The sequence below is a fragment of the Moschus berezovskii genome, chromosome 9 (assembly GCF_049115385.1).
Source record: "Moschus berezovskii isolate FMDL1 chromosome 9, NW_MosBer_1.0, whole genome shotgun sequence".
Lineage (NCBI taxonomy): Eukaryota > Metazoa > Chordata > Mammalia > Artiodactyla > Moschidae > Moschus > Moschus berezovskii.
The window spans coordinates 82,035,684-82,062,971 of record NC_142468.1 but is presented as its reverse complement, the minus strand read 5'-3'; the positions used below and the strand labels follow the sequence as shown (position 1 = coordinate 82,062,971).

Below are 27,288 nucleotides of genomic sequence, written 5' to 3'. Positions count from 1 at the left end.
CTGCAATTCCTCTTTTATAAACATTCACTCTGATTCATATTTGTCTCCAATAGCCACAGTGAAGCTTTCTAGAGGATCCAATCTTGTTTGGCCTAAAACTCACTGAATAACCTAGCTGCTCTGTGCCTTCTTCAGGCTGTTCCTCTTCGTACAATGCCCTTCCTAGTTCTGACACCAACCCTTCAAGGACTGGCTCAGACATCCCTCAATCACAGCTGGATCTCTGTCCTCTATGCCACAGAATTCAATGTTCCCTTATTTGTTTTCTTGCTCTTATTATGGCACTTATCATACTAGATTCTAAATTGTGAGTTCCAACAGAAGAAAGACCTTATCTGCTTTAAAATATTTTCCTCATTGGGAGATTAAAAGGTACAAACTGGAATTCCAGTTACAGAATAAATGAGGCATGAGAATGGAACGTATAACATGGGGAGTAATATTATAATGACTTTGTATGATGACAGATGGTAACTATAGACTTACCATGGTGATCATTTTGTAACATACAGAAATCAAAACACTATGTTGTACACCTGAAACTAACACAGTGTTATAGGTCAACTGATCTACTTCAGTTAAAAAAAAAAAAAAGATGAATAAGGTTTGGGGTCTAAGGCACAGTATGATGGATATAGCTAATAATACTGATTTGTGAACATTACTTAGAATGTAAATCTTAAAGGTGAGCAACATGAAAATAAATAATAGCAACTATACAAATAAATTCCTCATAAAAGAGAAAGGGAAGAGTGACTTATATACCCATTTATATTTATCAGTATAAATTTTATTCTTTTATATACGGACATGATTTAGCATTGAACAACATATATATATATATATATACTTATTACATACATATAATTTATATATATCTCATTTAAAAAGAGAAAATAGTATTTGTAGAAAAAGTTTGGAGAAGGCTGATCTCATGCAGTGAGATACTACATCTAATAATTTTAACATTATTCCAATTTATCATCCAGATTTAAAATAACTATTTCTTCCAGTACTTCAATTTTAAAATAGAGAATAACATCCTGACATTAAAAAGATGTAAACAAATCATGGAGACTAATAAAAACAAGGGTAGATTAATTCAGAAAATGTGCCTAAGAATTGAGTCGACTTAGTATAAGGGAGCAGCATCTGAAATATCTTAACCCAGAAACACTGAAAAGGAAGAAGACAATAAATAGAAAGCAGCCAAATTGAAGGGGGGGGGAACCTCTCCTTAGACTCATAAGTTAACGCTCTGACAGTTTCTTCAACAATCTATTGTCTTTCCGTGCTTACAGCAAGTGTACAGTTGCCAAAAGGAAACCTCGCCACTGAATGACTCACACATTCCACTTCCCTTTACTATCTCTCGTTAGTCACCCTTGTCTGAACTCTTTTCTTCTACATCTACCAAATGCACACCACTGCTTTTTTCCAGTTTCATCTGCTGAAATCCTCATTCATGGTTTCCTTCCCTCCGTTTTTCCTTCCAAATGACTTCCAAGTCTGAGTTTATAACATGTACCTCGTCCCTCCTGCTGCAGTTCAGAGCCAGTGTGTGTCACAGTGGGTAAGGGCTTTGTTTGGGTCTCAGGCCTGCCACTTACTAGTTAAATGATAGTGCAACTCAACCCCTCTCATTTTTACTTTATTTGCAAAGAGGGACTGGCGTGCTACAGTCCATGGGGTCACAAAGAGTCGGAGACGACTGAGTGACTGAACTGAACTGAAGGAGAGACTAAACCAATTTCAAAAGATGGAAAGAATTAAAAGAGATACCCATGTAATGCACTTATCTAGGGATATGGTAAGGGCTTAGGGATATTACCTATAGTTTTTAAAGTAGAAATGACATTTGTTGATTATATTATATATAATATGCAAAATGCTTATGTAAACTCACCTACTGGTCAAATTAATTGAGAGGATACTTATTATCCCCATTTTATATATGAAGCTAAAGCTGAGGAGGATTATGTAATTTGCTCTAAGTCATAGAACTGGTAAACATTATAACCAAACCTGGAAATCAGGTTTCTCTAAAGCCTATACTATACTTTCCATTATATCATGATACTTCCCTAAAACAAAATTTTTTAAAAAGTATTTACCACTGAAATAAGCTCAAATAGAGTTCTAGTGGCATATTTTATAGCCATATTATATCTTATTTACATTTTAAAAATTATTTTTAAAAGATTATATTTAGAAGATTACTTCGGACATACTGTTTTTCATTTTCTTAACTTAGTATTAACCTAAAAATTGTGGAATAAATCTGAGTTCTCCAAATCAACCGTTAAAGTGGTCAAAGCGCACTGATTTACTGAGTAGTTGCCATTTAATACGACATGGATGCTTATCTATTCGATTCATGAGCCCAAGTTACAATAAGATGCTTTGACAGCTACGAAAATGATTATGCTTTTAAGAAGTTTAATGAGGATGGGATTGGGTAGGGATACTTAGGGAGGTTCTGAAGAAACATCAGGGGAGTTTATGCCTTCAGAGCTTACTTGCTACATATAATAAAATATACTATTTAGAAATTTCATTACTCTAAAACAGAAACAAGTTTCCCATGAAAACCTCTCTGTTCTTTCAGACCTTCTAGCCTCCTTATGCCATCTATGGGGTCGCACAGAGTCAGACACGACTGAAGTGACACAGCAGCAGCAGCCTCCTTAGGATTTCCTCAATCCCCTCCCATTTATATAACTTCTTTTAAAGGAAGCTCAAAAACTGAAACAATTTTACAATCAACAAAAAACACACTTCCTGCCATTTCCCTTGCAAAAGATGTCAGAGAGCCTCCCATGGAATAGTCAACTAAAACCATAACAAAATGTGAAGTTCTGCTACACAATGTAAGGGATTCTATATTTCTTCAGATTATTAGCATATTTAAGGTAATGAGTTTTAAAAGTAGTATAAACAGCAAGATGTTGCTATGCCACTCCTATGTATTACATCTTTAAAACTTTATTAAAGATATTTGTAGGCTATAAATCAAAAAGAGTTCCAGAAACTAAACTGCCTAAGGAGTAATATCAACTTAAAAACAATGTTACTTTGGACCGAATGGAATTTCTTTTCAACTTGATGAAATAATGCTTAATCTTGTATGAAAAAAACAATGGATGAAAAGAAAATGTTTTTCTAAAGAAGAGTGGTGAGGGGGAATATTAAACTGTATTATTATTATTCAATAAATAAAATTGCATGGTGCATATTAAAAAATCTTTACAAGTGACAGACAAAAAAATATTTATTATACAATAAGATCTATAAATGAAGAGAAATAAACTCTAGAAACGTGAGCAAAGAATATTGCTTTGGACTGCTAGTTGAACCCTGAAATCTACTCTCTTCCTTCCATAGTAATAGATTTTTAGCTTCTCTTGCACTTAGGTGTGCCTGTGAAACTCAAATGTGAGTTAAGTAACACGCGTAACTTCTCTTTCACTTGCTTAATAGCAAATTCAGTTCAGTTCAGTTCAGTCGCTCAGTCGTGTCTGACTCTTCGCGACCCCATGAATCACAGCACGCCAGGCCTCCCTGTCCATCACCAACTCCTGGAGTTCACTCAAACTCATGTCCATCAAGTCGGTGATGCCATCCAGCCATCGCATTCTCTGTTGTCCCCATCTCCTCCCGCCCCCAATCCCTCCCAGCATCAGAATCTTTTCCAGTGAGTCAACTCGTTGCATGAGGTGGCCAAAGTATTGTAAAACTCTCTAAATGTAAACTTTAGTTTTACTGCCTTGAGTTTTCAATCTACCGCCTAATGACTTATAGACTGGCTCTTCTCAAACTTTTCTACTGAAATAACTTGTAATACCACAGGAAATTGAGCATTTATTTCCCAAAGATGCCAAACGACCCCAAACTTTTAGAAGTCTTATGTTTTATCTTAAAAATTCATGTACATTTGGCATTCTATCATTTACATAACTTTTTGTTTTACTGTAATACAACTACATTTCAAAGTACTTTCAAATTTAATTAGTTAACCAAGTGACCAAGACCAAGTGAAGTCGCTCAGTCGTGTCTGACTCTTTGAGACCGTATGGACTGTAGCCTACCCCGCTCCTCCATCCATGGGATTTTTCAGGCAAGAGTACTGGAGTGAGTTGCCATTTCCTTCTCCAGGGGATTGAACCCGGATCTCCTGCATTGTAGGCAGACGCTTCACCGTCTGAGACACAAGGGAAGTCCTAATTAGTTAACATGTTCCCCCAAATCTTTTTGGAAACAAAAAAAAGTTAGTTTTTCAAAAAACATGTCACATTTATCTTGGGGCCTTTTCCAGCTGCAACATATGTATATAATAAAAGGAACAAAAGCTTTGGATTAAATCCTAGCTCTGGCAACTACCTGTCATATGAAGCTGGGCAAGTCACTTAACCTAACTAAGGCTCCATTTACTTTCCTGTATAATGGAGGTGACAATGTTTAGGTGTGGGTCTTTAGGTAAAAACACAGAGCAATTTTTTACAAAGCTGTATGCACATTCGGAGAAGGCAATGGCAAGTACTCTTGCCTACAAAATCCCATGGATGGAGGAGCCTGGTAGGCTGCAGTCCCTGGGGTCGCTAAGGGTCAGACACGACTGAACGACTTCACTTTCACACATTGGAGAAGGAAATGGCAACCCACTCCAGTGTTCTTGCCTGGAGAATCCCAGGGACGGGGGAGCCTGGTGGGCTTCTGTCTATGGGGTCACACAGAGTCGGACACGACTGAAATGACTTAGCAGCAGCAGCAGTATGCACATTTGTTAAATTTTTATGCTTTACAATGTAACAAATATTTACATTTCCCCTTGTTTTCAGTTATAATTTGACCATAATGCATTTTAACTACCAATTATTATTCTACCAGCACCTACTATATTTAGCAATTGAATTAATACCTGTAATTGTGCTTTCCTTAGCTGCTGGCTGGTAATTTGAGCTTTTTGTTGCATCATATTTTCAATTCGTTGGTTGACTTGCTTTTCTTTCTTGAGCTCATTTCCATAAAATCTGGACCCCTAATGTAGGAAAAGAATGCACAGCATAAGAGAAAGGGCTGAAGGAAAGCATCACTGTGAACTGATGGCTAAGAGTACAGACTCTAGAAAGAGAATGGCTTGAATTCAAAACTTACCTCCATTACTTACTAGCTCGGTGATCCTAAAGTTCATCTTATTATGCTTCAGGCTCCCTAATCTGTACAATGAACTTCAGTTCAGTTCAGTTCAGTCGCTCAGTCGTGTCCGACTCTCCGCGACCCCATGAATCACAGCACGCCAGGCCTCCCTGTCCATCACCAACTCCTGGAGTTCACTCAAACTCATGTCCATCAAGTCGGTGATGCCATCCAGCCATCTCATTCTCTGTCGTCCCCGTCTCCTCCCGCCCCCAACCTTTCCTAGCATCAGAGTCTTTTCCAGTGAGTCAACTCATCGCATGAGGTGGCCAAAGTATTGGAGTTTCAGCTTTAGCATCAGTCCTTCCAATGAATACCCAGGATTGATCTCCTTTAGAATGGACTGGTTGGATCTCCTTGCAGTCCAAGGGATTCTCAAGAATCTTCTCCAACACCACAGTTCAAAAGCATCAATTCTTCGGCGATCAACTTTCTTCACAGTCCAACTCTCACATCCATACATGACCACGGGAAAAACCATTGCCTTGACTAGACGGACCTTGGTTGGCAAAGTAATGTCTCTGCTTTTTAATATATTATCAAGGTTGGTCATAACTTTCCTTCCAAGGAGTAAGCGTCTTTTAATTTCATGGCTGCAATCAGCAGCCACGTGATTTTGGAGCCCAAAAAAATAAAGTCTGACACTGTTTCCACTGTTACCCCATCTATTTCCCATGAAGTGATGGGACCAGATGCCATGATCTTTGTTTTCTGAATGCTGAGCTTCAAGCCAACCTTTTCACTCTCCTCTTTCACTTTCATCAAGAGGCTTTTGAGTTCCTCTTCACTTTCTGCCATAAGGGTAGTGTCATCTGCATATCTGAGGTTATTGATATTTCTCCTGGCAATCTTGATTCCAGCTTGTGCTTCTTCCAGCCCAGCGTTCCTCATGATGTACTCTGCATATAAGTTAAATAAGCAAGGTGACAATATACAGCCTTGACGTACTCCTTTTCCTATTTGGAACCAGTCTGTTGTTCCATGTACAGTTCTGACTGTTGCTTCCTGACCTGTATACAGGTTTCTCAAGAGACAGGTCAGGTTACCTAAATCACAAGATTGTTGTGCGGCAGTAAGCACAGTACAAACTCTCCAAGATGAGTACAGATCTGCATTTGGGAAATAAAAGCATATCCTAGGTGGGATCCTCCGGGCACATCCAAGGATTTAGTCAGCTGGATCATCAATTATCTCCTTTACTTTCATTGGAAAATTATTGTAAAAAATTAACTAACAGAAACCTCAATTAAATACTCAGAGATCAGAAGAGGGAGCTCTGGCCCCCTTCAATGATAGCAGAAAGCAACAAAAAGAACAAAGACTTTCCTGGCAACGACTCAGCCAATGAAAAGTCATGGTCTCTGTTTACTATATACCCTTGCCAACTTCCTTTTCTCCTCTTGGAAAGAGTACTCTTTATATTTGCTGAGCACTTGCACGTGGTTTACCATGGCTGCAGTCGTTGAACTGAAATTCTCTGCTAATCTCAATCAAACCCATCAGTTTTTTTAATGGAGAAATAATTAGCAGTCTATTTTAAGTAAACAGTACTTTAAAATATTTAATATTAGCCATTAAATAAAATGTAGAAAGTAACTTTTAGAAAATCATCTATCATTCCATCAGTGAACATACTATCCACCTATTGATAAGACTGATGGACACTGAGATCATTTTTACATTTTAGCTATTATGAAAAATGCTGCAATGAACAGTTGTGTACATATTTTATGTGGTCACATGTTTTCATCTTCCTTGGATATATACCTGGGAGTGCAATCTCTGTTACATGGCAACTCCCTACTTAACACTTTGAGGAACTGCAAAACTGTTTTCCAAAATGGCAGAAGCATTTCACAAGTCTACCAGCAATGTATGAGGATACCAATTTCTCCATATCCTTGCAAAATCGGTTACTGTTTCATATTATAGCCATTCATTCTAGGCTATAATACTATGAATGTATCTCATTGTGGTTTTGGGTTTTTTTTTTTTTTTTTTTAATGCTACACTGGGTCTTCTTTGTGGCATGCAGGGGACTTCTTTAGTTGTGGTACATGGGCATCTATAGTTGGACTTAGTTCCCCAACCAGGGATTGAACTCACGTCCCCTGCATTAGAAGGTGGATTCTTTTTTTTTTTTTTTTAATTTATTTTAATTGGAGGCTAATTACTTTAAAATATTGTGGTGGGTTTTGTCATACATTGACATGAATCAGCCATGGGTGTACACATGTCCCCCATCCCAAACCCCCCTCCCACCTCCCTCCCCAGGTCCCATCCCTCTGGGTTGTCCCAGTGTACCTGCTTTGAGTGCTGTTTCATGCATCAAACTTGGACTGGTCATCTATTTCACATACAATAATATACATGTTTAAATGCCATTCTCCCAACTCATCCCACCCTCACCTTCTCCCAGAGTCCAAAAGTCTGTTTTATACATCTGTGTCTCTTTTGCTGTCTTGCATATAGGGTTGTTATTACTAACTTTCTAAATTCCATATATATGTGCTACTGCTGCTAAGTCGCTTCAGTCATGTCTGACCCTGTGCGACCCCATAGACAGCAGCCCACCAGGCTCCCCTGTCCCTGGGATTCTCCAGGCAAGAACACTGGAGTGGGTTGCCATTTCCTTAATCTACTGTATTGGTGTTTTTCTTTCTGGCTTACTTCACTCTGTATAATAGGCTCCAATTTCATCCACCTCATTAGAACTGACTCAAATGCATTCTTTTTAATAGCTGAGTAATACTCCATTGTGTATATGTACCACAGCTTTCTTATCCATTCATCTGCTGATGGACATCTAGGTTGCTTCCATGTCCAAGCTATTGTAAGCAGTGCTGCAATGAACACTGCGGTACTTGTGTCTCTTTCAATTCTGGTTTCCTCGGTGTGTATGCCCAGCAGTGGGATTGTTGGGTCGTATGGCAGTTCTATTTCCAGTTTTTTAAGGAATCTCCACACTATTCTCCATAGTGGCTGTACTAGTTTGCATTCCCACCAACAGTGTAAGAGGGTTCCCTTTTCTCTACACCCTCTCCAGCACTTATTGTTTGTAGACTTTTTGATAGCAGCCATTCTGACCAGCGTGAGATGGTACGTCATTGTGGTTTTGATTTGCATTTCTCTGATAATGAGTGATGTTGAGCATCTTTTCATGTGTTTGTTAGCCAAAGGTATGTCCTCTATGGAGAAATGTCTGTTTAGTTCTTTGGCCCATTTTTTGATTGGGTCGTTTATTTTTCTGGTATTGAGCTGCATGAACTGCTTGTATATTTTTCAGATTAATTCTTTGTCAGTTGCTTCATTTGTTATTATTTCCTCCCATTCTGAAGGCTGCCTTTTCACCTTGATTATAGTTTCCTTCATTGTGCAACAGCTTTTAAGTTTAGTTGCTGCTGCTGCTGCTAAGTCACTTCAGTCGTGTCCGACACTGTGTGACCCCACAGACGGAAGCCCACCAGGCTCCCCCGTCCCTGGGATTCTCCAGGCAAGAACACTGGAGTGGGTTGCCATTTCCTTCTCCAATGTGTGAAAGTGGAAAGCGAAAAGTGAAAGTGAAGTCGCTCAGTCGTGTCCGACCCTTAGCGACCCCACGGACTGCAGCCTACCAGGCTCCTCCATCCATGGGATTTTCTAGGCAAGAGTACTGGAGTGGCTTGCCATTGCCTTCTCCGTTAAGTTTAGTTAGGTCCCATTTATTTATTTTTGCTTTTATTTCCATTACTCTGGGAGGTGGGTCATAGAGGATCTTGCTGTGATTTATGTCAGAGAGTGTTTTGCCTATGTTTTCCTCTAGGAGTTTTATAGTTTCTGGTCTAACACTTAGATCTTTAATCCATTTTGAGTTTATTTCTGTGTATGTTATTAGAAAGTGTTCTAGTTTCATTCTTTAGAGGTGGTTGACCAGTTTTCCCAGCACCACTTGTTAAAGAGATTGTCTTTTCTCCATTGTATATTTTTTCCTCATTTAAAAAAGATAAGGTGTCCATAAGTGTGTGGATTTATCATTGGGCTTTCTATTTTGTTCCATTATCTATATTTCTGTCTTTGTGCCAGTACCATACTGTCTTGATGACTGTAACTTTGTAGTACAGTCTGAAGTCAGGCAGGTTGATTCCTCCAGTTCCATTCTTCTTTCTCAAGATTGCTTTGTCTATTTGAAGTTTTTTGTATTTCCATACAAATTGTGAAATTATTTGTTCTAGTTCTGTGAAAAATACCATTGGTAGCTTGATAGGGATTGCACTGAATCTGTAGACTACTTTGGGTAGTATATTTTCACTATATTGATTCTTCCAAGCCATAAACATAGTCTACTTCTCCATCTATTTGTGTCTTCTTTGATTTCTTTCATCAGTGTTTTACAGTTTACTATATATAGGTCTTTTGTTTCTTTAGGTAGATTTACTCCTAAGTATTTTATTCTTTTCATTGCAATGGTGAGTGGGATTGTTTCCTTAATTTCTCTGTTTTCTCATTGTTGGTGTATAGGAATGCAAGGGATTTCTGTGCATTAATTTTATATCCTGAAACTTTACTATATTCACTGATTAGCTCTAGTAATTTTCTGGTGGTGTCTTTAGGGTTTTCTATGTAGAGGATCATGTCATCTGCAAACAGAGTTTTACTTCTTTCCAATCTGGATTCCTTTATTTCTTTTTCTTCTCTGATTGTTGTGGCTAAAACTTTCAAAATAATGTTGAATGGTAGTGTTGAGAGTGGGCACCCTTGTCTTATTCTTGACTTTAGGGGAAATGCTTTCAATTTTTCACCTTTGAGGATAATGCTTGCTGTGGGTTTATCATATATGGCTTTTATTATGCTGAGGTATTCGTCGCTCAGTCGGTAGAGTCTGCCTCCAATGCAGGAGACCTGGGTTCGACTTCTGAGTCAGGAAGATCCCCTGGAGAAGTAAATGGCAACCCACTCTAGTATTCTTGCCCAGAGAATCCCATGGAGCCTGGCAGGCTAAAGTCTATGGGGTTGCAAGAGTTGAACACGACTGAGCAACTAAGCATATAGGACACATGTTCCTTCTATGCCTGCTTTCTGGAGACTTTTTATCATAAATGGATGTTGAATTTTGTCAAAGGCATTCTCTGTATCTATTGAGATAATCATATGGTTTTCATCTTTCAATTTGTTAATGTGGTGTATCACAATGATTGATTTGTGAATATTGAAGAATCCTTGCATCCCTGGGATAAAGCCCACTTGCTCATGATGTATGATTTTTTTTTTTAATATGCTGTTGGATTCTGTTTGTTAGAATTTTGTTAAGGGTTTTTGCATCTATGTTCATCAGTGATTATTGGCCTGTAGTTTTCTTTTTTTTTGCGGCATCTTTGTCTGGTTTTGGTATTAGGGTGATGGTGGCCACACAGAATGATTTTGGCAGTTTACCTTCCTCTGCAATTTTCTGGAAGAGTCTGAGTAGGATAGGTGTTAGCTCTTCTCTAAATTTTTGGTAGAATTCACCTGTGAAGCCATCTGGTCCTGGGCTTTTGTTTGTTGGAAGATTTTTGATTACAGTTTCAACTGTGCTTGTGATGGGTCTCTTAAGACTTTCTATTTCTTCCTGATTCAGTTTTGGAAGGTTATACTTTTTTAAGAATTTGTCCATTTCTTCCAAGTTGTCCATTTTATTGGCATATAGTTGCTGATAATAGTCTCTTATGATCCTTTGTATTTCCATGTTGTCTGTTGTGATTTCTCCATTTTCATTTCTAATTTTGTTGATTTGATTCTTCTTCGTTTTTTTCTTGATGAGTCTGGCTAATGGTTTGTCTATTTATCTTCTCAAAGAACCAGCTTTTAGTTTTGTTGATTTTTGCTATAGTCTCCTTTCTTTCTGCTCTAATTTTTATGATTTCTTTCCTTCTACTAACCCTGGGGCTCTTCATTTCTTCTTTTTCTAGTTGCTTTAGGTGTAAAGCTAGATTATTTATTTGATTTTTCTCGTTTCTTGAGGTATGCCTGTATTGCTATGAACCTTCCCCTTAGCACTGCATTTACAGTGTTCCATAGGTTTTGGGTTGTTGTGTTTTCATTTTCATTCATTTCTATGCATGTTTTGATTTCTTTTTTGATTTTTTCAGTGATTTGTTGGTTATTCAGAAGCGTGTTGTTTAGCTTCCATATGTTTGTATTTTATAGTTTTTTTCCTGTAGTTGACATCTAATCCTACTGCACTGTGATCAGAAAAGATGCCTGAAATGATTTCAATTTTTTTGAATTTTCCAAGGCTAGATTTATGGTCCAGAATATGATCTAACCTGGAGAATTTTCCGTGTGCACTTGAGAAAAAGGTGAAATTCATTGTTTTGGAGTGAAATGTTCTACAGATATCAATTAGGACTAACCGGCCCATTGTATCATTTAAAGCTTGTGTTTCCTTGCTGATTTTCTGTTTGGTTGATCTATCCCTAGGTGTGAGTCGGGTATTAAAGTATCCCACTATTATCGTGCTACTGTTAATTTCCCCTTTCATACTGTTAGCATTTGTGGAAGGAGGATTCTTAACCAGTGAACCACAAGGGAAGTCCCTCATTGTGGTTTTAATGTGCTTTTTCCTAATGACTAATGTTGAACATCTTCTCATGAGCTATTCTTATATCTTCCTTAGTAAAGTGTCTATTTATATGTTTTGTACATTTTTTGATTGGGTTGTCTTCTCAATAATGAGCTGTAAGAATAATTCATATTTTTTGGATGTAAGTCCTTTAACAGATGTGTGTTTTGCAAATAGATATTTTACTCTAGTATGTTGCTTATCTTTGTACTTTTAATGGTATCTTATAAACATTTTGAAATTTGATGAGAACGCTACACTGCATTAACAAAGAGTGGCAAATCTGAAAGTACAGTAACACACTGTGTTGGTACGGTTTCAATATACTCTTATATATTGGCAGTGGAAATGTAAATTGATACAATACTATGGAGGGCAATTGAGCAATTCATTGAAAACTACACAGGTATATATCCTTTCAACCTATCTGTATTTGGTTCAGGGAATCTCTCCTATTCCTATACATATTTGCACATATGTAAAGTTATGAAATATAAGGTTATTCATTGTAGTATTATGTGTAAAGATGAAAAGACCAGAAATGACTTATATGTTCATTAACAAAGCTTCTAGTTCAATAAATTATAGTATATCCACCTATGCAGGCATAAAAAAGAGGGAAGATCTTCACTTTCTTATACAGAAAGACTTCCAAGATAAAACCGAAACAAAAACAAAAAAACCCACAATTGTAGTATTCTCCTCTTGGGGTGGGAAAAAAGGGCTGAAAAAGAAGATATACATTATTTTGCTTTAACAAGCATACTATATGCATGTTAAGTACCAAGCAGAATGCAAAAGCATTAGCAGAGATGGGAGATTATTCTACATGCACTGGAGCTTAACAATTTTATATATTAAAATACTTAAAATATTATCTAAAACTTACTAATTTTCTTTTTTAAAAAAAGTAAAATGGTTACTAAGTTAAAGATACTGAAAGAAAAAAAGAAACATACCTTTGTGGCTTCCATTATAATTTTGTTGATTTTCTCTTTATCTAATCCTTCCATTCCAGCTTTATTGTCATTAAGTCCCACCCTCAGCAGAAGATCGTCTTTGTAATTGTCTCTCTTCTCCTTTGTGTTATCCATGGTGTAAACTTGAAGGAAAGATAAAAAGTTAATGGCGAAATGGTTCTTTTTATTATCTGAAAAAGCATACAAAACAAACATGTTTTTCAAAGCATTCATGGAGGGCAAGGGTTTGGGAGAGGGGTGTCATTTAAAATGACATAGAAATCAGCACAACTAAAATGACAGTTAAGATTTTTTTGGCTACTGAGAAATAATTAGTACTCAGATTTTAAAATTATTATCCCAAGATTTATACTCTTGGAGGGAAGAAATGGATTAACATTTCCTGCCAACTCTGTGCCAGTCACTACGCATGGTACTTTATACTTGAATTTCACACATCAGCCCTGGAAGGTAGATATTATTATCCCCAATATAAAGAGAAAATAAACCTGAGCTATGGAACAGGCCTACTCACAGAGATTTGGTAAGTGACAACATTTGTGTCCAAAGTTCATGTTTTTTCCCTATTTAATGCACTGTATGGGCTTCCCTGGTGGCTCAGACAGTAAAGAATCCACCTGCAACGTGAGAGAACTGGGTTCGATCCCTGGGTTGGGACGAGCATGGAGGAGAGCATGGCAACCCACTCCAGTATTCCCGCCTGGAGAATCCCCATGGACAGAGAAGCCGGGTGGGCTACAGTCCATGGGGTCGCAGAGTCAGACACGACTTAGTGACTATAATCACTACACAGTACAATGTACTGTATGAGAAATAAATACAAAATAACACTTTCCCTGCCAAATGTAAGTTCAATAGCATTTATTACCTACTGTTTGCAGAGTTCCATTCTTAAATCAGTGAAAAAATACAGGAAAAAAAAATCTATCCCCTTGCAGGAAATCATTACACTCTGCAATGGCATGTCACTTCTGAGGTTAATTTCAAATAATAATTCTTTAGGATCTTAATATAACTCTTTATAATTTACCTTCACATACATTAGCTTTTAAAAACAATTAAAACAGCCACAGAAAATAGCTTTGCTCATCCTCATGTTAGGGAGAAAGAAATTTGAATTTCAGGAAGGTTAAATGAATTGCCCACCATGGCTCTGATAAAAAGCAAAAGATCTAGAATTTCACTCCAGGTCTTCTTCCTCCAGATCTAAAGCAGCTACCATGACATCACAGCTGTCTCCAGTTTGGGGCTCTTCTACCCTGGTGGCTTAGACTGTAAAGAATCTGCCTGCAATGGAGGAGACTCAGGCTTGATCCCTGGGTTGGGATTACAATCCAAGGGGTCGCAAGGAGTTGGACACGACTGAGCAACTAACACTTTTTTTTCACATACTACAAATAAATGGCCAGGTGAATAGCTGCCATGAATCTACAACAAATTATGACCGTAATTTCTCATTTGGATGATTTACAGCAGGCTCATTTATTCTACTCTGCCTTGAGGCCCTTCTCTCCCCATTGACACCCTCCTCTCCCCTTCCCTTTTTTCTATTTTAACATCACCACACATAGTTACAAATGTTTTTCTTGTGATGAGAACTTTTAAGATCCATTCTGTTAGCAATTTTCAACAATACAATATCATGCTAACTATAGTCACCATTTGTGCATTACATTTGCATGATTTACTTTATAATTGAAAGCTTATACTTTTTGACTCCCTTTACCTATTGCCCCCACTCACTACCTCTCACCCCTTCACTCCACTCCCCATCACTGCCACTGGCAACCACCTATCTGTTCTCTGTGAGTTTTCTGTTTCCGGTTTTAGATTCCACATGTAAGTGAGATTATACAGTATTTTTCTGACTTATTTCCCTTAGCATAATGCCCTTAAGAGGACCTTTTCTTGAGAGCTGCTTTCATTTTTAGTACCAGCAAAGAAAAATGTAAATCATAAAATGAAATTTGAATACTGTGAATATTAGTGATGGTTCCATTAAGAAAAAAATAAAATAAACCTGTATATCACAATAGTTATCAAACTTTGCTACACATTACATCCACCGTAGAGATCTTAAAATCCTTGATGCCTAGCTTTTATGCCATACCAAGTAGGTCAGAAAGTCTAGGAATAGAAGTCAGATATAAATATTTTTAAGAGATGCCCAGATAATTCCACTGTGCAATGAAGTATAGGAACCACTGGTAACTAAGGGAATACCGGTTGATTTTCTGTTATCCTTAGAATATTCTTCTCTCCAGCTTTCACATTCAGCCTAATATTATCCTGTATTTTGCCTTATGCTTTAGTAATCCAATAGTCTCATTTTCTAGTAAAACAAGTGAGTGTAATTCATTAATAAATTTCCCAAACCAACACTACTGAAGAATGAAGAGGCTAAATGCAGACAGCCTACTTTAAGCTGCGTTTTCCTTTAAATGGTGAAATGTATGAAAGACAAAGAGACAATTATTGAATGCCTACAACTTCACATATAGTATATTACTTAGTCCCCAAACTCTTGAGAATTGATTTTAGTCCTTAACTGGTGAGAAGAATTGGGCTATAAGCAATATTGGCGCCAGGCAAAGTCGTGAGACACATAGTTTTCAGTTACCTTGCTGCCTTGTTGATGCCCCATTGCCAGGCAACATATATCCAGTTTCATGGGCACAGATTTACTTTCATCTACATGCTAATGACTTCCAAGTTAACAGCTCTAGTCCAGATGCCTGCCTGACATCTCAAATTTAGTAAGTCTGAAATGGACATTCTCATCTGCCTCCATCCCCCAAACCAGCTCAATTTTCAGCCTTCCTCATCTCAGTTCAGTTCAGTCGCTCAGTCGTGTCCGACTCTTTGCGACCCCATGAATCACAGCACGCCAGGCCTCCCTGTCCATCACCAAATCCCGGAATTTACTGAAACTCATGTCCATTGAGTCGGTGATGCCATCCAGCCATCTCATTCTCTGTCGTCCTCAACTCCTCCTGCCCCCAGTCCTTCCCAGCATCAGACTCTTTCCCAGTGAGTCAGCTCGTCGCATGATGTGGCCAAAGTATTGCAGTTTCAGCTTTAGCATCAGTCCTTACAATGAACACCCAGGATTGATCTCCTTTAGAATGGACTGGTTGCAATCCAAGGGACTCTCAAGAGTCTTCTCCATCACCACAGTTTAAAAGCATCAATTCTTCGTTGATCAGCTTTCTTCACAGTCCAACTCTCACATCCATACATGACCATGGGAAAAACCATTGCCTTGACTAGATGGACCTTTGTTGGCAAAATAATGTCTCTGCTTTTTAATATACTATCTAGGTTGGTCATAACTTTCCTTCCAAGGAGTAAGCGTCTTTTAATTTCATGGCTGCAATCAGCATCCGCAGTGATTTTGGAGCCCCAAAAAATAAAGTCTGACACTGTTTCCACTGTTACGCCATCTATTTCCCATGAAGTGATGGGACCAGATGCCATGATCTTTGTTTTCTGAATGCTGAGCTTCAAGCCAACCTTTTCAGTCTCCTCTTTCACTTTCATCAAGAGGCTTTTGAGTTCCTCTTCATTTTATGCCATAAGGGTGGTGTCATCTGCATACCTGAGGTTATTGATATTTCTCCCAGCAATCTTGATTCCAGCTTGTGCTTCTTCCAGCCCAGCTGAGGGCAACTCTAATCCCTTCCAGTGGATCATGCAAAACACCTTGCAGTCATTCTTGACTCTCCTCTTTCTCATACACCCCGCATCCAAACTATCAGGAAATCTCGTGGGCTCTACTTTCCAAGTGTACCAAGAATGTAATCTTCTCTCACTATTTTCACACTAGTCTGAACCACCGTTATTTTTTTCCTGGATTATTGCAATAGCCTCTTAAAACATCTCTGTTCCTGCCCTTGCCCTCCTATAGTCAATTATCAACACAGTAGCCAAACTGATTCTTCTAACCATGAGTTAGGTCACATCACTCCTCTCCTTGTCCCACTCTAGAATAAAACCCGAAATCTTTACAGAATTGGTACCACTCTTACCTGTTACCTGTCTACCTTCATACCTAATGTTCTCCCCTGCTTGCTCACTGTTGTCCAACTTTGGTGTTCTCAAATCTGCGAGGCACTCTGACCTTAAGGCCTTTTGCACTGACTGTTCCTTTCTCCTGGAGGGTTCTTTGGCCAGTTCTTTGACTAAACTCCCTTATCTTCTTCAAGTCTTGGCTTTATTATTTTTTTTAATTTATTTTATTGGAGGCAAATTATCTTACATTAATATATTGGTTGGTTTTGCCATACATTGACATGAATCCGCCCCGGGTGTACATGTGTTCCCTTTCTTGAACCCCCCCTCCCACCTCCCTCTTCCGCATATCCTCCCTCCAGGTCATCCCCGTGCACCAGCCCCAAGCATCCTGTATCATGCGTCGAACCTGGACTGGTCACTTATGATAAAATACATGCTACAATGCCGTTCTCCCCATTCATCTCACCTTCACCCTCTCCCAAAGAGTCCCAAAGACTGTTCTATATGCCTATGTCTCTTTTGCAGTCTCGTATACAGGGTTAAGGTTACCATCTTTCTAAATTCCATATATATGCGTTAGTATACTGTATTGATGTTTTTCTTTCTGGCTTGCTTCACTCTGTATAATTGGCTCCAATTTCATCCACCTCACTAAAACTGATTCAAATGCATTCTTTTTGATGGCTGAAAAATACTCCACTGTGTATATGTACCAAAGCTTTCTTATCCATTCGTCTGCAGATGGACATCTAGGTTGCTTCCATGTCCTGGCTATTATAAACAGTGCTGCAATGAACACTGGAGTACAAGTGTCTCTTTCAATTCTGGTTTCCTCCGTGTGTATGCCCAGGAGTGCGATTGCTGGATCATATGGCAGTTCTATTTCCAGTTTTTTGAGGAATCTCCACACTGTTCTCCATAGCGGCTGTACTAGTTTGCATTCCCACCAACAGTGTAAGAGGGTTCCCTTTTCTCCACACCCTCTCCAGCATTTACTGCATGTAGACTTTTGGATAGCAGCCATTCTGACTGGTGTGAAATGGTATCTCGTTGTGGTTTTGATTTGCATTTCTCTGATTATGAGGGATGTTGAGCATTTTTTCATGTGTTTGTTAGCCATCTGTGTGTCTTCTTTGGAGAAATGTCTGTTTAGTTCTTTGGCCCATTTTTTGATTGGGTCACTTATTTTTCTGGAATTGAGCTGCAGGAGCTGCTTGTATATTTTGGAGATTAATCCTTTATCAGTTGCTTCATTTGCTATTATTTTCTCCCATTCTGAAGGCTGTCTTTTCACCTTGCTTAGAGTTTCCTTTGCTGTGCAGAAGCTTTTGATTTTAATTAGTTCCCATTTGTTTATTTTTGCTTTTATTTCCAATATTCTGGGAGGTGGGTCTTGGAGGATCCTGCTGTGATTTATGTCAGAGAGTGTTTTGCCTACGTTCTCCTCTAGGAGTTTTATAGTATCTGGTCTTACATTTAGCTCTCTAATCCATTTTGAGTTTATTTTTGTGTATGGTGTTAGGAAGTGTTCTAGTTTCATTCTTTTACAAGTGGCTGACCAGTTTTCCCAGCACCACTTGTTAAAGAGACTGTCTTTTGTCCATTTTATATTCTTGCCTCCTTTGTCGAAGATAAGGTGTCCATAGGTGCATGGATTTATCTCTGGGCTTTCTATTTTGTTCCATTGATCTATATTTCTGTCTTTATGCCAGTACCATACTGTCTTGAAGACTGTGGCTTTGTAGTAGAGCCTGAAGTCTGGCAGGTTAATTCCTCCAGTTCCATTCTTCTCCAAGATTGCTTTGGCTATTCGAGGTTTTTTGTATTTCCATACATATTGTGAGATTATTTGTTCTAGTTCTGTGAAAAATATCGTTGGTAGCTTGATAGGGATAGAATTGAATGTATAAATTACTTTGGGTAGTATACTCATTTTCACAATATTTATTCTTCCAATCCACGAACACGGTATATTTCTCCATCTACTAGTGTCCTCTTTGATTACTTTCACTAGTATTTTAGAGTTTTCTATGTACAAGTCTTTTGTTTCCTTAGGTAGATATATTCCTAAGTATTTAATTCTTTTCATTGCAACAGTGAATGGAATAGTTTCCTTAATTTCTCTTTCTATTTTCTCATTATTAGTGTATAGGAATGCAAGGGATTTCTGTGTGTTGATTTTATATCCTGCAACTTTACTGTATACATTGATTAGCTCTAGTAGTTTTCTGGTAGAGTCTTTAGGGTTTTCTGTGTAGAGGATCATGTCATCAGCGAACAGTGAAAGTTTTACTTCTTCTTTTCCAATTTGGATTCCTTTTATGTCTTTTTCTGCTCTGATTGCTGTAGCCAAAACTTCCAGAACTATGTTGAATAGTACTGGTGAGAGTGGGCACCCTTGTCTTGTTCCTGACTTTAGGGGAAATGCTTTCAGTTTTTCACCATTGAGGATGTTTGCTGTGGGTTTGTCATAAATAGCTTTTGTTATGTTGAGATATGTCCCTTCTATTCCCACTTTCTGGAGGGTTTTTATCATAAATGGATGTTGTATTTTGTCAAAGGCTTTCTCTGCATCTATTGAGATAATCATATGATTTTTATTTTTCAGTTTGTTAATGTGGTGTATTACATTGATTGATTTGCGGATATAGAAGAATCCTTGCATTCCTGGGATAAAGCCCACTTGGTCATGATGTATGATCTTCTTAATGTGTTGCTGGATTCTGATTGCTAGAATTTTGTTAAGGATTTTTGCATCTATGTTCATCAGTGATATTGGCCTGTAGTTTTCTTTTTTTGTGGGATCTTTACCAGGTTTTGGGATTAGGGTGATGGTGGCCTCATAGAATGAGTTTGGAAGTTTCCCTTCCTCAGCAATTTTCTGGAAGAGTTTGAGTAGAATAGGTGTTAGCTCTTCACTAAATTTTTGGTAGAATTCAGCTGTGAAGCCTTCTGGACCTGGGCTTTTGTTTGCTGGAAGATTTCCGATTACTTCCTCTATTTCCGTGCTTGTGATGGGTCTGTTCATATTTTCTATTTCTTCCTGGTTCAGTTTTGGCAAGGTGTACTTTTCTAGGAATTTGTCCATTTCTTCCAAGTTATTCATTTTATTGCCATATAATTGCTGATAGAATTCTCTAATAATCCTTTGTATTTCTGTGTTGTCAGTTGTGATCTCTCCATTTTCATTTCTAATTTTATTGATTTGGTTCTTCTCCCTTTGTTTCTTGATGAGTCTGGCTAGTGGTTTGTCAGTTTTATTTACCTTTTCAAAGAACCAGCTTTTGGCTTTGTTGATTTTTGCTATGGCCTCTTTTGTTTCTTTTGCATTTATCTCTGCCCTAATTTTTACAATTTCATTCCTTCTACTAACCCTGGGGTTCTTTCTTCCTTTTCTAGTTTCTTTAGATGTAGAGTTAGGTTATTTAGTTGACTTTTTTCTTGTTTCTTGAGGTGTGCCTGTGTTGCTATGAACTTCCCCCTTAGCACTGCTTTTACAGTGTCCAGAGATTTTGGGTTGTTGTGTTTTCATTTTCATTCATTTCTATGCATATTTTGATTTCTCTTTTGATTTCTTCTATGATTTGTTCGTTATTCAGCAGCGTGTTGTTCAGCCTCCGTATGTTGGCATTTTTAATAGTTTTTCTCCCGTAATTGAGAGTTCTGAATTGTGGTCAGAAAAGATGCTTGGAATGATTTCAATTTTTTAAAATTTACCAAGGCTAGATTTATGGCCCAGGATGTGATCTATTCTGGAAAATGTTCCGTGTGCGCTTGAGAAAAAGGTGAAATTCATTGTTTTGGGGTGAAATGTCCTATAGAGATCTAGTAGGTCTAACTGGTCTATTGCATCATTTAAAGTTTGTGTTTCCTTGTTAATTTTCTGTTTAGTTGATCTATCCATAGATGTAAGTGGGGTATTAAAGTCTCCCACTATTATTGTGTTACTGTTAATTTCCCCTTTCATACTTGTTAGTAATTGTCTTACATATTGCGGTGCTCCTATGTTGGGTGCAAAAATATTTATAATTGTTATATCTTCTTCTTGGATTGATCCTTTGATCATTATGTAGTTTCCTTCTTTGTCTCTTTTCACGGCCTTTGTTTTAAAATCTATTTTATCTGATATGAGTACTGCTACTCCTGCTTTCTTTTGGTCTCTATTTGAGTGGAATATCTTTTTCCAGCCTTTCACTTTCAGTCTGTATGTGTCCCTCGATTTGAGGTGGGTCTCTTGTAGACAACATATATGGGGGTCTTGTTTTTGTATCCATTCAGCCAGCCTTTGTCTTTTGGTTGGGGCATTCAACCCATTTACGTTTAAGGTGATTATTGATAAGTATGATCCCGTTGCCATTTTCTTTATTGTTTTGGGTTCAAGTTTATATACCCTTTCTGTGTTTGCAGTCTAGAGAAGATCCTTTAGTATTTTTTGGAGAGCTGGTTTGGTGATGCTGAATTCTCTCAGCTTTTGCTTGTCTGTAAAGCTTTTGATTTCTCCTTCATACTTGAATGAGATCCTTGCTGGGTACAGTAATCTGTGTTGTAGCTTATTTTCTTTCATCACTTTAAGTATGTCTTGCCATTCCCTCCTGGCCTGAAGAGTTTCTGCTGAAAGATCAGCTGTTATCCTTATGGGGATCCCCTTGTGTGTTATTTGTTGTTTTTCCCTTGCTGCTTTTAATATTTGTTCTTTGTGTTTGATCTTTATTAATTTGATTAATATGTGCCTTGGGGTATATCGCCTTGGGTTTATCCTGTTAGGGACTCTCTGTGTTTCTTGGACTTGGGTGATTATTTCCTTCCCCATTTTAGGGAAATTTTCAACTATTATCTCCTCAAGTATTCTCTCACGGTCTTTCTTTTTGTCTTCTTCTTCTGGGACTCCTATGATTCGAATGTTGGGGCGTTTAATATTGTCCCATATGTCTCTAATATTGTCCTCATTTTTTAAAATTCTTTTCTTTTTCCGTCTCTGTTTCATTTATTTCTACAATTCTATTTTCTAGCTCGCTTATCCTGTCTTCTGCCTCCGTTATTCTGTGTGTGCCCTCAAGGGTGTTTCTGATCTCATCTATTGTATTATTCATTATATATTGACTCCTTTTTATTTCCTCTAATTCCTTATTGAACATTTCTTCCATCTTCTCAATCCTTTTCTCCAGTTTATTTATCTGTAACTCCATTTTGCTTTCCAGATTTTGAATCATTTTCACAATTAAAATTCGAAATTCTTTATCGGGTAGGTTCCTTATATCTTCGTCTTTTGTTTGTGTTGGTGGGCATTTATCCCGTTCCTTTACTTGTTGGGTATTTCTCTGCCTGTTCATCTTGCTTATATTGCTGTTTTCGGGGTGGCCTTTCCGTCTTCTGGCAGTTTGTGGAGTTCTCTTTATTATGTAGTTACCTTGTTGTGTGTTGGGTTGGATGGGTGACTTGTCAAGGTTCCCTGGTTAGGGAAGCTTGTGTCGATGTTCTGGTGGGTGGAGCTGGATTTCTTCTCTCTGGAGTGCAATGAAGTGTCCAGTGATGAGTTTGAGATGTCAGTGGGTTTGGGGTCGCTTTGGGCAGTCTGTATATTGAAGCTCAGTGCTACTCTCCTGTGTTGCTGGATACTTTGTGTAGTATGTCTTTCACTGAAACTTGTTGACCCTTGGGTGGTGCCTGGTTTCAGCGTATGTATGGAGGCATTTGATGAGTACCTATCAATTAATGTTCTCTGGAACAGGAGATCTCTGGTGTTTTCAGGATTTGGCCTTAAGCCTCTGCCTCTGGTTTTCAGTCTTATTCTTGCAGTAGGCTCAAGGCTTCTCCCTCTGTTACTTCCAAGGCAGTTCCTTCTGTTGAAAAAGCTCTTCTGTTTTCTGGTCTCCTCAGTGTCTAATTCCCGTCCTGACACCAGGATGCGGTGGTGGACACTTTTTTTTTTTTTCCCGGCTCACCTATTCAGTCCTGCTATGGGGAGGGAGGAACAGCTAACAAATATCCCTGGCATCTGTGGGGAGTGCTCGCAGTGTCTCAGCTACACTGGGAATGCTCCCGCTCGAGGCTTGTGTGCTTTCCCTATTTATGCTGCTTAGGCTTTAGTTTGCTCCGCTGTGAGCTGTCCGTGGCTGGCGCTGGGTTGCATGCACTTCCCAGGTCTGAGCGGCTCAGGTTCAGGTCCTCGGGTACTCGACAAAGGCACAGACTTGGCTGGGCCTGCGTTTTGTGCCTTCCCCGGTCCGAGCAGCTCAGGTGACCAGGCGTTTGGCGAGTGCAGTCGCTGCGACCTATTGCCTCCCGGGTCCCTGCCGCTCGGTTTTCTGGGAGTACAACCGGCGCACTTTATCAGGTGGATATCGACCAGCCGGAACCCAAGAAATCCTGGCCAGCAAGGAAGCCTGCCTGCAGCTTGGCACGGGAAGCCGCTCTGGGGCCGCGGCTGCCCCTGCCCCGGCGCTGGCTCCCCTCTCTGCCCGCGACGGTGGGGGCTGGGGGAAGGGCCACCCACTGCCGGCTCACTCTGCTCAGCACCCCATTCTGTGAGCGGGGCTGGCAGAGTCCTGGCTTGGGGCTTTTTGCAGGCTTTTCCTAGCCTTTTCTCCTTTTGGTATCTTAAGTTCGAGCACTCAGTTTGCCCTGGGGCGTTCAAGCCTGGTTCTCCCTCTAAGCGCAGCTGCCGGCGCCTCCCTGCCCAGCCCCCGCCTGCTAGTGAGGGGCGCAGGCATCTGCTTCTCCGCTGAGAGTTTCCTCTGGGCACTTAGTCTGTGAGTTTTAATTATTTATGTCTTTTGTCTCCCAGTTATGCGGCCCTCTGAGATTCCACTCGCCAGTGTTTCCAGGTGTTTGGAAACTTCTCTTTTTTTTTTTTTTTTTAAGCCTCACTTCCCAGGACGGAGCTCCATCCCTCCCTCTTTTGTCTCTCTTTTTATCTTTTTATCTATTTCCTACCTCCTTTTGTCGACTATGGGCTGCTTTTCTGAGTGTCTGATGTCCTCTGCCGGTATTCAGAAGCGTTTTTGCGGGATTTACTCAGCGTTCAAATGTTCTTTTGTTGATTTTGTGGGGGAGAAAGTGGCCGCCTTGTCCTATTCCTCCGCCATCTTCCCGTGCTCCCCCCAAGTCTTGGCTTTAAATGTCACCTTCTTAACGAGGGCATACCCTGACTCCCTATTTAAAATTGTAGCCTGATTATCCCTCCCATACCCTCTTTCCAACGCCCTACTGTTGTACATACTTCACTTACTATGTTTATCATTCCCTAACATACTTACTTACTATGTTTGCTGTCTGCCTCCCCTATGCGGACGTTAAGCTCCACGAGGGCAGTGACCGTGGTTCTCCCACAGAGTAGGTGGTCAATAAATAGTTATTATATGGTTGAAATCAGTGTATATTATTTTCTTAATTCTTTTATTCACATAGCAAGGTCACTTAATCACACTAAAAGACTGGGAGAAAAACTGCTTTTCTCAAGTTAATCATTTAATTTTCCTTTATTTTAATATTATATACATAAGGACAAGTCTATGAGCTTAACAACTTTTGATTTTATAAGCCTTATTTTCCTATATTTAATGGTTAAATTGGTTTATTAAAGCTTTTGAGACTTATAATGTAAGAATATTTGCAATTTATATATTAGAATGCTTGCCAGGCTCCATTAATATTAAAAAACTCTAGCTTGTATTTCTACCTGGGGAAATTAAGTTACTTTGTTAAATCTAATTTCTTTGATTAAATATTCTTCAATTCTATCTAAATCTCAGAAAAATCACTGAAGAGAGATAACACACTAAGCTTCAGTATACTTGGGTCTCTCTGTGTTACTTTTGGTACGATCATTTATGTTGTTATGGTGATTCTTCCTTTGTTTTTAGTATTTCTCTAAATTTCTAAAATTTCCCGTTAGTACTCATTATCTGTATTCTTCCCATTAGTTCTCACTGAGTTTCTTTACCTAAAAATCCAAAATTTGAAAGGGGGAGTTTCTAACAGAGGAGATCACATACTAGAACAAAGTATGATAATTTTCCATATTTTCCTGGGAACTGAGATTTAGTATTATTTCAAACAGCTTTGTGAGGGCAGCATATGATGGAAGTGCCTAGTATGGTGTCTGGTACATGATGAAATCTCAATCAATACTTATTATTACTAAAGTTAAGTCAAATATCCAAAGCTGTGAAAATCACCCATCCTACTTTTCTCTTCAAGATAAAGAGACCCTAAAAGGGAAGAGGGTACACTGTGAGTATCCTTGAAAAAAGCTGATGTTCACAGATCATACAGAATTTTGTTTGTTTTGCTTCCAAAGAACTATTTGTCCAACGGATACTATGCATTCACATATAGTCACATATATAGTCCCAAGGCCTATGAATGGATATAACTGTGCCTTATAAACAAAAGTTTCTTTGAGAAAGAAAACAGTCAAACATTTTTTATTGTTTGATATTATAGAATACAGTCTGTTTCACTTCAGCTCAGAAGCACAAACAGTAAATGCACAGCTCAAAGGAAAGAACTCCAGGTCCTTGTGGGTTAGCATATTGGTTTAAAAGTACATTTTCTCTGAAAATATTCAAATTTTTCCAGTCTAATTCTACCACTGACTATTCAGGTTACCACTTAAAAAATGCAAGGCCAACCTCTATTTTTGGTGATAGTAAGACTGGAAAATTAGAAGTTTTTAGAAGGAATTCTAAGGAAGTTTTATGTGGTAAAGTTCCTACTCCTTATAAGAAAGGACACAAAACTATATAAACAATATCACAAGTGCTTAGCATATTGATCAGAGTGACCTGGAATTAATCTATCAGGAAACAGACAAAATATACAAAGGGCAATAAGAGAGAGAAAGAGAGGACTGAACAGGAGAAGAGGGAAGAGGGCAAAGACGAGAAAGAGGGAAAACTAAACTATAGTAGGTTTCAAGGTGGAACTTGCTTCTTATTTCTAACATATGATAATCAAACTCAGTAACCCCCTCACCTCCCCCAAAAAACCATTATGTATCTTAAGAACAAATATTTTTAAATTCCTCAAATATTTAAATATTTAATATGTTTGAACAGATTAAGTACCCAAAAAAACTCTAGACTGCGATTAAACATTCTTTTTACCATCTACAAGAATGAATTAAATGTAATAAATTAAGAATACTACTCAAATTTTAATGTAGTAATTTTCGAATTAATGTCTGACTTACTTTTCCTTTTTCAGTTTTATTTATTATTAAAAAAATACCTTTTAAAATGTCAAGAAAATGAAGAAGTCAAATCCCAAGACTTTAACAGACTGTGTTAATTTGTTAACATGTTCCTCTCCAATTATTTTACATACACACATGTGAATGCATACATGCAAACCACGTGGCTACAATTTTTATATGCTGGGAATGAAAGCACAGAGGAATCTCTGTATTTTCAACTTTAGCTTTTTTATGTCCTGGCAAAATAAGATGGACAAAAATTTCAAAATTATGTGAGATAGGATTATCTGCAAGATCTAAAAATTTATATGAATAACTAAGAGAAATAACAGAACTAATGTAACCCCACAGATCGTAAATCAAGGGGATGTATGCTAAAAGAAAATTCAACTTCAAAGTTTCCTGGTGGTCCAGTGGTTAGAACTCAGGCGCTTTCAACTACTGTGGTCAGGGATCAATCCCTGTTCTGGGAACTAAGATGCCACAAGCCACACAGTGTGGCTAAAAAAACAAACAAACAACCAAACTCAAGTTCTCACTAATGACTTAAGGTCTACTCTTTAAGAGAGAAACATACATGTATTTTCTTCCATTGCATTTTTACTTCCTGAGTTGCTTATTTATTCCAAGGAGATCTGGATATAACTATGAGCCATGCTGGGTAGGGCCACCCAAGATGGACAGGGCCCAGTAGAGAGTTCAGACAAAAAGTGGTCCACTGGAGAAGGGAATGGTAAACAACTTCAGTGTTCTTGCCTTGAGAACCCCATGAATAGTATGAAAAGGCAAAAAGATAGGACATTGAAAGATGAACTCACCAGGTCGGTAGGTACCCAGTATGCTACTGGAGATCACTGGGGAAATAACTCCAGAAAGAATGAAGAGATGGAGCCAAAGCAAAAACAACACCCAGTTGTGGATGTGACTGGTGATGGAAGCAAGGTCCGATGCTGTAAAGAGCAATATTGCATAGGAACCTGGAATGTTAGGTCCATGAATCAAGGCAAATTGGAAGTGGTCAAATAGGAGATGGCAAAAAGTGAACATCGACATTTTAGAAATCAGTGAATTAAAATGCACTGGAATGGGTGAATTTAATTCAGATGACCATTATATCTACTATTGTGGGCAAGAATCCCTTAGAAAAAATGGAGTAGCAATCATAGTCAACAAAAGAGTCCAAAATGCGGGACTTGGATGCAATCTCAAAAATGACAGAATGATCTCTGTTCATTTCCAAGGCAAACCATTCAATATCACAGTAATCCAAGTCTATGTCCCGACCAGTAATGCTGAAGAAGCTGAAGTTGAACAGTTCTATGAAG

The 27,288-nt window shown here is 38.5% G+C and overlaps 1 protein-coding gene across 2 annotated transcripts in view; it reads right to left on the bottom strand.

Annotated features, from left to right (window-relative positions):
- The window catches only part of POLK (DNA polymerase kappa), a 91,726-nt gene that overhangs the window by 30,326 nt on the left and 34,112 nt on the right, over positions 1 to 27,288 (bottom strand). Inside the window, exons 2-3 of one of the 2 annotated variants that reach the window (XM_055436298.2) lie at positions 12,733 to 12,875; positions 4,919 to 5,038 (exon numbers count right to left, since the gene is read on the bottom strand). In XM_055436298.2, coding sequence (XP_055292273.1) covers positions 4,919 to 5,038; positions 12,733 to 12,867 — 255 coding nt within the window. In that variant the 5' untranslated portion in view covers positions 12,868 to 12,875. Of the gene's footprint in view, positions 1 to 4,918; positions 5,039 to 5,154; positions 7,406 to 12,732; positions 12,876 to 27,288 lie in introns of those variants that run through there. The other variant, XM_055436300.2, reaches the window with a different exon arrangement.